This window comes from Chrysochloris asiatica, unplaced genomic scaffold, assembly GCF_000296735.1.
Source record: "Chrysochloris asiatica unplaced genomic scaffold, ChrAsi1.0 scaffold00026, whole genome shotgun sequence".
In the NCBI taxonomy this organism is placed as follows: domain Eukaryota; kingdom Metazoa; phylum Chordata; class Mammalia; order Afrosoricida; family Chrysochloridae; genus Chrysochloris; species Chrysochloris asiatica.
Genome location: NW_006408544.1, coordinates 17,175,754 through 17,187,127, shown reverse-complemented (window position 1 = coordinate 17,187,127; position 11,374 = coordinate 17,175,754). Strand labels below are relative to the sequence as shown.

The window sequence follows — 11,374 nt, the reverse complement described above, 5'->3', positions numbered from 1 at the left end:
CTTGTGGGTAAATACCAAGTAGAGGAATTGCTGGATCATAAGGTATTTCTATTTCCAACCTTCTGAGGAAGCGCCATATTGCTTTCCATTTTGCAGTCCCACCAGCAATGTAGGAGTGTCCCAGTCTTTCCACATCCCCACCAGCATTTATTGTCCTCTACTTTTTTGATCTTTGCTGTTATTTCTGGTGTGAGATGGTATCTCATTGTTGTTTTGATTTGTAGCTCTCTGATGGCTAGTGATCGTGAACATTTCTTCATATGGTTGTTGTCTGCCTGGATCTCTTCCTTGGTGAAGTGTCTTTTCATGTCCTGCGCCCATTTTTTAATTGGGTTATTTGTCTTTTTCTTGTAGAGGTGTTGTAGTTTCCTATATATTTTAGAAATAAGTCCCTTGTCAGATATGTCATTGTAAAAGTTTTTTTCCCGTTCTGTGGGTTCCCTTTTTACTCTTCTTGGTGAAGTCTTTTGATGCACGTAAGTTTTTAATTTTTAGTATGTCCCACTCATCTATTTTTGTCTACTTTTGTTTGTGTAGTTTTTGTAATGCATGTTTTGAGGGGACATGATTCAATCCACAAATATATTAATGCACTGTAAGGCTTTGGGACAGTAGGGTTTGGGGCTTCAAATATAAACTAGTCTAAATCTACAAGGAACTTAAAGCTGAGAGAGTGATTGAAGGGTCAGATATGTGGTTGATTTTAGAAACTGATTGTCCTGTCTGTAATAGAAGACATTGTAGTATCCATTTTATCCAGCTGTTTTAAACTGTATTCTGATAAACACCAAGGAACCCTTAGAGAGACCTCATTAGTATGTTGTAGTTGTTTAGTGCAGTCGAGTCAATTCCGACCCATAGCAAACCCTGTATAGGGTTTTTGAGGAATGACTGGTAAGAGTAAACTGCTTACCTTGTGGTTCAAACCAGCTTCACAGTCCAGTGTATTAACCCACTGTGCCACACCAGGACTCCCCTATTAATATATATGGGTTGAATTAGAAAAAGGTGGGTATGTTTTTTCCACTCAGACTTTCAGCAGGACTTCTGATTTTATCTATTTTATATATTGACCTTCTGAGTAAGGATCCATTTTAGGAACGAGTTCAACAGGTTCAAAGAAAAGAAAATTTGGAAACCACTGATCTATTTAATCTAATCTTTTGCTTTCATTGGGAAAACTGAGGACTTCGGGGGGTAATTATCTTGTTCAAAGTCACTGTTCTGCAGGATCAAGATAGAAATGACATCTGCTGACTCTGAGCTTTTTGCATTTTTCACTCCCTTTGTTAGATTAAAAGTTCTCCAAATTGTTCGTGGAGGTCAGTTGTGCCTATAGAGTTACTTTTTTTCTTTTAAAATTGCATTACTGTTTCCTTGTCACTCCTTTGTTGTTGATAAGTGGCATAAGTGCCATTGAGTCAGTTCCAACTCATAATAACCCTGTATAGGGTTTCCAAGGAGCAGCTGATGAGTTTGAACCACCAATCTTGTGGTTCTAACCAACCTTGAGGTCGAGTGCATAACCTGTGGTGCCACACCAGGACTCCGGTATCAATCCTTTAGGACAGTGAATTAATATTTCTAAGTAACAGTGTAGATTTTCAGTCTTTCTAAGATGTCAGGGAAAGCTGCCTGATTTTCTACCTAAAAAAAATTAGTGTCAAAGTGCTTCTTAACCTCGTCTAATATAACTAAGGTTACTAGACTCCTCATCCAAAAATAACAATAATACTACTGATGCAGAATCATTAGGTATTATTATTATTAATTTCTATTCTTAATATTCTTTGATGAAATTGACAGTTTGTTTGTTTTTTTTCTTTGCCTCATTGTTCTTGGACTGGGTGTCTTTTGATAGCCAGATAGCTAATGTTAAATGTGTCATTTAGAAAGTGTAAGGCTCATATGATATTCGTTGCCAGTTTTATTCTTTTAGATATACTTTTTATTCATTATTTACTTGGCATCAACTTATCTACCCTCATGACATGTTCTTTTTGATAGAAATATTTCAGTATGTCTATTACAGGTAGATTCTAAAATAGTACCAGATTAGTTAGTCCTTTGGATTGACTAGTCAACTTGAAATCTCATAATAAATTTATTTTTTTTAATACAGATCTTTGATGGAAAACAAATTCCACAGAGAATGGTTGATGGATGGAATGCATTTTTCTTTGATAAAACAGAAGAGCTGGTAATAAAGTCTATGTGTTATAGAATGCTCGTTAATTTGCATAATTGAATTTTACTTGGATATGCTGTTCATGTTTTAAATAGTTATAGACAATTTTTCCATTTTATTGTATCTATCTTACATAGAAAAAGCGTTTACCTTCACTTGGAAAGAACACAGAAACATTGGGAGAGCTTTGGTTGGGATTGCTTCGCTTCTATACTGAAGAGTTTGATTTCAAGGAATATGTAATTAGCATTCGGCAGAAAAAGCTGTTGACAACTTTTGAGAAGCAGTGGACATCCAAATGCATTGCAATTGAAGGTAATCATTTAACTGATACCTAATTCAGGAGCAAGACTAAACAAAAAGCCAGAGTCATTTGGGAAGGAAATTGGGAGGAAAACCGAATCATGTCAGGATTTGGAAGATAGTCCCATTTAATTTTTAAGTTTCCATTTCTGAATCTGTTATTTTAAAAACAAATTTGCCGACCTGGATGGTCTGAGTATATGTAGTATAAGACTTTTAAATTGACTATTAAGTGTATTTTCTGTTACCAGTGAAGATACTTCTAAATTAAAAAAAAAAAAAATTTCTTTTCTAGACCCTTTTGATTTGAATCATAACCTTGGTGCTGGAGTTTCTAGAAAAAGTAAGTTTTAAAATTTGAGAAATTTCCTGCTTAAACTTTTAAAGTTCTTGGCATATTAATGCCTAGCTCTTTATTGTTTTCTTCTTCAATAGTGACTAATTTTATCATGAAGGCCTTTATCAATGGAAGGAAGCTTTTTGGTACCCCTTTTTATCCCCTCATTGGAAGAGAAGCTGTAAGTTTACGTAATTTACATTCTTAATCTTTGCATTTTAATGAACTGCTTTTCTTAAGAAGCGTAATACCATTTCCAAGTTGATGGTAGGAATGGGGAAAAGATGATCAAAGCTCCTTGTACATTTTCTTATTGCAGTTATTATAGTTTACAATGACTAATGTTTTACACAGACACATACACACAAATATGCATGTATATATTTAAGGAGCCCTGGTAGTATAGTGGGTTAAGCATTTGGCTGCTTACCTCAATGTTGGTGGTTCTATCATATCTCAGGAGAAAGATTGAGACTGTTTGCTCCCATAAATATTTCTTTTTTTTACCTCTGTTAACTTTATTATTTTATTTTTTACAAAACAAAAAAATATATATTCATTTAAATGTCCAAAGGGCACGTTCTGCCAGCCAGCCTCCTGCCTGCAGGCCAACAGCCTTTCTCAATCCATGGGCCTACAGCCTGCAACTGGTCAGTCTCTCTGTGTCACCGCCTCTGCTGTGGCTGCTTTTCTAGGTAGGGGTATCACACTCCAATTATGCTCTTCCTTCTTTTGATGGTCCGTGGACTGTGTATTCCTGAAATGAAAAATTAACTACTCCCCCATTTTAGTTTTACATCTTCTACGATTATAGTTGTGACACCCACAATTAATCCTGCTAACAATTACAATTGAGTCGTAAAATCCTATCACCATCATCCCCCATCCCCTTTTACCAGATCCATCAGGAAAAGCGCAAAAGTATTTAGTGGGAAGTCTGTCTTACCCTCCTCATTCTGAAAGTAAGCACACTAATAAAAACTTGTAAGCCAACCATGTCTTGCCTTTATAGCCCCCCATTTTTGATAGCCAATGTCCGTGGCGCTGTGGATTAATACGCCAGACTGCAAAGCCGTTTGAACTGCAAGGTTGGTGGTTCAAGCTCACTAGCTGCTCCTTGGAAACTCTATATACAGAGTCACTATGGGTCAGAACCGACTCGACAGCACGTAACAAGAACATCAATGTAGTAGTACTCTGAGGAAACAAGCTTGCTCCTTGACATGGAGAATCCTTTCATTCCAGTGGGAACTTTGAGCAAGTGCATCCATAAACAAAAGTCTAATTCATTAAACTGTAGCAGTTTGTACTTGTTTATAGTATCAAACATCTTTATCTTCCTCAGTTCGAGTTCTGATCAACTAACCATCAAATGGATACTAGCTACAAGTTTGGGAGTTGATGCACACCTCCCTGAATTTCAGACCAACTGGTCATTTCACTCTCAGCCCTAGCCCCCAAGGGCTAGGTCATTGTCCATGGATGGACTCAGGAGATCACACATCTTCCTAAAGCAGAGAGCTCTTCTTACTCTTCTCTCTTTAATCTCAAGGTCAGTGGGTACCAGTGGAACATGGACAACCTCAGTCCATGTCTTCATTGCTGCATTTCCCCCCTCTTCCACTCACAAGTAGACCCAGATGGTCACCAGCAAGCATACTATACTATACTACTGCTCTCAGGTTCCCTTTGAGTTTCAGTTATAGAAGGGGGTTTTCTCTGATGAGCTGGCTTTTCTTCCCTTGATGCCTCCAAAGCAAACAACTTACTTGATATTCAAACAGCCTAACAGTCCACCTTTTTTCTGCAAGTCTTTGTTTCAAGATTCTTCTGTTCTCCCTGAAGTTCTCAATTGGTCTCCATGTCTTCATGTCTTTTCAAATGGGGATGTCCCAACTCAGAAGGTTCTGGGTGGGACTCAGAATTCCACCTAAGGCCCTATACTTTACAAAGGCTTAACAAGAAACCTGTTCCTTCTTTCAGCAAGTCCAATCAGTTATAGGCTAAAGGCATGCTTATAAACTGTCTGTGATTGTAATTTCCAGTATTCATTTCTATTACATATAAATGTCTATTTTACAGTTGCAGGAAGGGAAAACCAATATTCACAAGACAGTCAAATATATAAACATTTTTTCCCTTCCTTTACCCTTTCAGCCTATGTCTCAATTCATGTATCTACTCACAGAGCACTATTGTTTCAAGATTGTGTGTACCTCACTGTTTATCTCTATTCCACTTAGCCCATTCATACCTCCCTATGACTTCCTATATCTTGATTGTTTATCTACCACCCTCCCTCTTCTTGTGTATTGCCTTCCCCCTCCTTGTATATTGCCCTCCCTGCCACCCAAGCTAACATATGTCTTCCCTCTAGCCAGTGAATTACTCTCCACTCCCTACCGCCCCCCCAAACTATCAAAGAATGTGCCTTTTAGTATGGAGACCTTTTTGAAAGTTTTTACAATAATGGTCTCATACAATATTTAGCATTTTGTGATTGACTAATTTTAATGTCACTCAGCATAGTGTCCTTTAGGTTCATCCATGTTATGGGGTGTTTTGCAGATTCACTGTTACTCTGCAAGGTTGGATAGTATTCCACTGTGGGCTCAACAACAGTGGGTTTTATGTTTATATATATATATATGGTATATGTGTGTGTGTATATGTATGTATGTAGAGTAGTATATATATGTATGTATATATATGTATATACACACACACACACACACACACACAATAAGTGTTTGATCTTATGTATCTCTATCTAATCTATTTGTTAAATTCTTTCTCCCTCATTACGCTGTGTACATCATGATGACAGGTCCTTGTCTATATGATTCACCATTATATCTCCAGTACTTATCATAGTGTATGGAACATAAACTCGAACCAAACATACTGCTGCTTAGTCAATTTTACCTCATGGCAATACCATGTGTTACAGAGTAGAACTGAGCACCATAGGGTTTTCTTGACTATAATCTTTACAGAAGCAGATCACTAGACTTTTTTCCACTGTGCTGCTAGGTGACTTTGAAGTATCAACCCTTTGGAAGTAATTGAGTGCAAACTGTTTGTACCCCCAGAGACATGGCTTGCACATTGTTGTGTTGTATGCCATCGAATAGATTCCACCTCATAGCAACCCTCTAGGACAGTGTAGAACTACCCCATATGGTTTCCCAAACTATAAGCTTTATGTCAGGCCTTATCTCCTAAGAAGTGGCTGTTGGGGTCCAAACTATTGACCTTTTGGTTAATAACTGAGTATTTAATCTTTGTGCCACCAAGACTCCTGGCTTGTATACGTTGTTGTTAAATGCTATAGAGTCACAATTCTGACTCATAGTGACCTTGTTGCATTGTGTTTCCAAGGAGCAGCTGATGGTTTGAACTGCCAATCTTGTGGTGGTTCGCAGTCCAGTGGTAGCCATATAGTGCTACACCAGGAGTCCAATGTACCAAATAAGCACCTTTTGACTGAACGAGTCAAGATTCAGAAACTTTAAAATATGAATTTGAGGTGTTGTATACCATCCCTCTTTCATGTTTAAGATTCTTAATGAAAATATACACAGAGTGGGCCATGCCAAAGAAATACTATATTATTTGCTGGAGTTTCTGTTCTATTCTTGTGGTAACCTTAGCAAATTGGATTAGATGACATAGAACTGAGAATTTATTTTTTGCCTGGTTTGGGTGGGATAATGTCTCCCATTTCCCTTCATCTTACTCTCATTTTTACTTGTTCTCTAACGGGTGTGGATGTTTTCTTTCCAAGTGAGAGGCGGTCTCGGTTTCACAGAGAAAGAGAGTTCCAAGGTAGAAATTGCAAAAGAAACCATGATCTTATGATTAATCAAGTCTATTATAATGACCCCTATGCACAACAGCACAAAACTACCCGGTCCTGTGCCATCATCACAACCGTTATTACCCTTGAGCCCATTGCTGCTGCCACAGTGCCAATCCATTTCATTGGGGGTGGGTGGTGAGTGGGTGGGGGGCCCGGCTGGTCTTCCTTTATTTTGCTGCTCCTCTACTTTGCCAAACATGAAGTTCCTCTCCAGAATCTGTTCCCTCCCAATAATATGTCTGAAGTATGAGATATGAAGTCTTGCCATACTTCTAAGGAGCATTCTGACTGTACAACACAGATTTTGTTTGTTCTTCTGATGTGCTGATAATTTTAATAATCTTTTCCAGTACCATAACTCAGATGTACCAGTTCTTCTATGGTCTGTCTTATTCACTGTCCAAGTTTCACAAGCATATGAGGCTATTCTAAATACCATCGCTTGGGTCACTATAGTTCTCAAACTGAAATCTTTACTCATGAACACTTTAAAGAGGTCTTCTGCAGCAGATTTGCTTCATGCAGTATTTCATTTGTTTTCTTTGACTGCTACTTTCATGAGCATTGATAGTGAATCCAAGTAAAATGAAGTCTTTGACAAATCCAGTTTTTTTCTCCATTTAACATTGTTATTTATTGATCCAGTGGTGAGGATTTTTGTTTTCTGTACGTTGAGTGCAACCTGTGCCAATGGTCTTTGATCTAATGATAAAAAATTATAAAGCTCTAGGCAGTTTTAATACATTGTACAACTATATATAAATATTTTAACTGTACTTGCAAAAATGTCTTATATCTTATTACATTTCTGTAGTTACCTCTGTCTCCCATTTTGAATCCTGGTGTAAGATAAGCACTAGACCACAATCTGTTTGAACCACAAGGTCGGCAGTTCAAACTCATCAGCCACTCCTTGGAAACCTTATACAGGGTCACTATGGGTCAGAACTGACTCGATAGCACTTAGCAACAACATCATTTCCCATTTTATAAGAGCTATTTCATACTTTATTTTACTCAAAACTCAATATCCCTTGCACTTTATCTCACCTTTCATTTCTACTTTCTTCTTTCTGGATGCCATTTCCTCTGAGATAGTAAAAGCTATTAGATCAGCATTCTTTCAATTTTCTACTACCAGATCTGTAAATCTGTCTTAATCTGAAGATGTGTCTCTTTTTATCATGTCCTACTATAGAAACTCTAGGAGCTCTGATAGTGTAGTGGTTATAAATTGGGCTGCAAGCCGCAAGGTCAGCAGTTCGAAACTACCAGCTGTTCCGTGGGAGAAAGATGAGGCTTTCTGTTCCCGTAAAGATTTACAGCTTTGGAAACCCTGTACAGGGTCTCTATGAATTGGAACCGACTCCACGGCACATAACAACAACAACAACTGTAGAAACTCTAGACCGCTTGTTAATATTTTTTCTATCTTTTTCATCTGTGAAAAACATTTTTAAAGATTAAGTAATACATGTTATATTATGGGGATTGAAATCAGTGAAATGAAACAGAATGTATATGAATTGTTTAATGGAAACCGATCTGCTCTGTGTAAATCTTCACCCAATTCACAATAAAAAGTTGGTGGTGTTTTTTGTTTTTAAAAAAGACAAAATACATAAAATTTTATTATAGATCAGTATTAACAGATGAACATTTGTAAAATTGAACTGTTATTATGTTTTTAGTAGTATAAATTAGATTTATTAGATATTATGTTGCTGTTAAGTACTGTCAAGTCGGTTCTGACCCTTGTTTTCTAGGGGCAGCTGGTGAAGTTGAACTGCCGACCTGTAGTTCAAACCGACTTTGCAGTCCAGCACATTAACCCACAGTGCCACACCAGGACTCCAGATATTATATTGGATAACCAAAAAATTCCAACCATTGACATTGAGTTGATTCTGACTCATGGCTAAATAGATGGTTAAATTCTTCCTTTAAGATGCTGTACTAATTTACACTACTACTAGTGATGTGGGAGCAGTGTAGTGGCTCTGTAGGATAAGCACTAGACTGTGAACCACAGGTCATTGTTTTGTTCCCAACAGCTGCTCTGTAGAAGATGGAACTTTCTGCTCCTTCATAAATTTATTGCCTCAGAAACCCTATACAGAGATGTTATGAGTTGGAAATGACTCAATGGCATTTAACAGCAGCTAGTAATGTGGGGTCCTGGTATGGCTCTGTTAGACTGCTAACTGCAAGGTCATCAGTTCAAACCCACCAATCGCTCCTTGACAACCCTATATAGGGTTGCTATGAATCAGAACCTATTCTACTGCACTAAACAACAATAACAACAACTAATAATGTATCCAAAACTCATTGCCACTGAGTAGATTTCGACTCATGGTGACTGTGGGATAGAGTAGAATTACCCCCATAGAGTTTCCAAGTCTTCCTATGGAAAAAGAGTGCATATCCTTCTCTGGTGGAGTACCTAGTGGGTGGGTTCACACAGCTGACATTTCAGTTAGCAGCTGAGTACTTAACTACTGCCCTGCCAGGACTGTTTCTAGTAATGCATAAGAGTGTTAATTTCCATACATCTTTATCAATTAAAAAAAATTTTTTTTTTTACAAAATCCCTTATGCATTTTTACTATCACTCCTAATCTTTCCTTCAAATGCAGTCATTTGTTTTGTTTTACTCTGTATTGTGAATTGAGTGAAGGTTTGCAGACAAGATTATCAGCTTTACATTCAAAAAATTATACACTTTGTTTCATCTCAATTATTACAATCCCCTCCCTTTAACAACAGTTAATCTTACTTCCTCCCTGTGGCTCCCAATTTACATCTTCTGTTTCATAAGTGAACAAAGCAAAAGTATTTGATGTACACATACAAAACAAAAAATATATATTCATCTAAATGTCCAAAGGACACATTCTGCAAGCCAACCTCCTGCCTGCAGACACACAACCTTACTCAAGTAATAGGCCTAGAGCCCACAGCTGCTCTGTCTCTCCATGCCACTGTCTCTGCTACCATCTCTGCTGTCACCACTTTTGTAGGTAAGTTCTCATGATCTACTCATGCTTTTCTTTCTTGATGGTCCTGGGATTGTTGCTTCCTGAAATGAAAGATTAATTATTTCCCTCTTTTAGTTACACATCTACATTTACAGTGTGACACCCACAATTAATCCTATGAACAATTACAGTTGAATCATAAAATCCTATCACTATCATCTCCCATCCCCTTTCACCATATCCATCTGGAAAAGAGAAAAATTATTCAGAGGGAATTTTGTTGTACCTCCCTCATTCTGAAAGTAAGCACACTCATGAAAGCTTGTAAGCCAGCCACTTCATGATTTTATAGCCTCCCATTTTTGATAGCCAATGTCTAACTTGCCCATTGCTATCAGTATAGGACTCTGAGGAAACAAGCTTATTCCTTGATATGAAGATTCCTTTTCTTTCTGGTTGGAATTTTGAGCAGTTACATTCATAAGCAAAAATCTAGTCCATCAAACTGTAGCAATTTGCATTTGTTGATAGTATCAAACATCTTTCTTTTCATCTGGTCTAGTTTTGGTCAGCTAGCCATCCAAGCTAGGTCAAATGGGTACTAACTGCAAGTTTAGGAGTTCATGTACACCTCCCTGCACTTCAGACCAGCTGGCTAATTCACTCTTAGCCCCCAGGGGTAGGTCAGTGCCTGTGGGCTCAAGTGAATTCTGTTGTTATTAGCTATCGTAAATGTATCTAATTTTTTAAAAATTTGTGTTTTCTTAATATAAATATGAGACAGCTAAAGAAAATTTGTGGGAAATGGAATTGAAAGATAGGGATTTCTTCCACAAAGTTTTTGAAGTCTCCAGGTATCTACATAGTGTCAGTTTTGCTGTAACACAAACACTGTCTGGGCCTTTATCAGAAATTTTGTCAATTACATGTCTAGACTATCTTAACTGCAGTGGCAGATGGAGGAAAGAAGTTCAGGAGCTATTTGGGAGTAGAATACATTAGAATTTGGTGATTGATTGGCAGTGATAGATGAAAGAGAATAAGTTTGGGCTAGTACCTAGGTTTCTACCTGAAGCAGCTGGGTGAATTCAGAACTGGCTTAATTTTATCACAAAAAGTATGATGAAGATACTAATTAGATACATTGGTTTCATCAGCATAAATTTGAAAAATTATTCTATTATCCTGTCTTGAAAACTACTTTATTAAGGTGTAATTCATGTAACGCACCCCTTTATAGTGTACAATTGATTGTTTTCAGTACACTGGATCATGCAATCATCTCCACAATCTGAATTTAGTACATTTTCATCTTCTCTTAAATCCGTATATTTATTAGATAGCGATCCCTTTTTCCTTTCTCTACCCTTTCTCATCTTCAAACATCTACTTCTTGTTGTTGTTAGGTGCCATCGAGTCGGCACTGACTCATAGCAACCTTATGCACAGCAGCACAGAACAATGTCCGATCCTGGGCCACCTCACTACTGTTGCCACATTTGAGTCCATCGATGCTGCCACCTGGCCATTCCAACTCGTTGGGGGTCTTCCTCTTTTTCTCTGACCCTCCATCTTACCAAACATGATATCCTTCTCCAGCGACTGTTCCCTCCTAACAATATGTCCAAAGTATGAGAGACAAAGTTTGGCCATCTTGGCCTCTAAGGAGCACTCTGGCTGCACTTCTTCCAAAACAGATCTAT

General features: G+C 37.7%; 1 protein-coding gene across 4 annotated transcripts in view; it reads left to right on the top strand.

The window, feature by feature from the left end:
- The window catches only part of ZCCHC11 (zinc finger, CCHC domain containing 11), a 217,543-nt gene that overhangs the window by 176,558 nt on the left and 29,611 nt on the right, over nt 1–11,374 (top strand). For all 4 annotated transcript variants that reach the window (XM_006839775.1, XM_006839774.1, XM_006839773.1 and 1 more), the window contains 4 exons: nt 2,123–2,200; nt 2,326–2,503; nt 2,787–2,834; nt 2,927–3,009. In XM_006839775.1, coding sequence (XP_006839838.1) covers nt 2,123–2,200; nt 2,326–2,503; nt 2,787–2,834; nt 2,927–3,009 — 387 coding nt within the window. The remainder of the gene's footprint in view (nt 1–2,122; nt 2,201–2,325; nt 2,504–2,786; nt 2,835–2,926; nt 3,010–11,374) is intronic.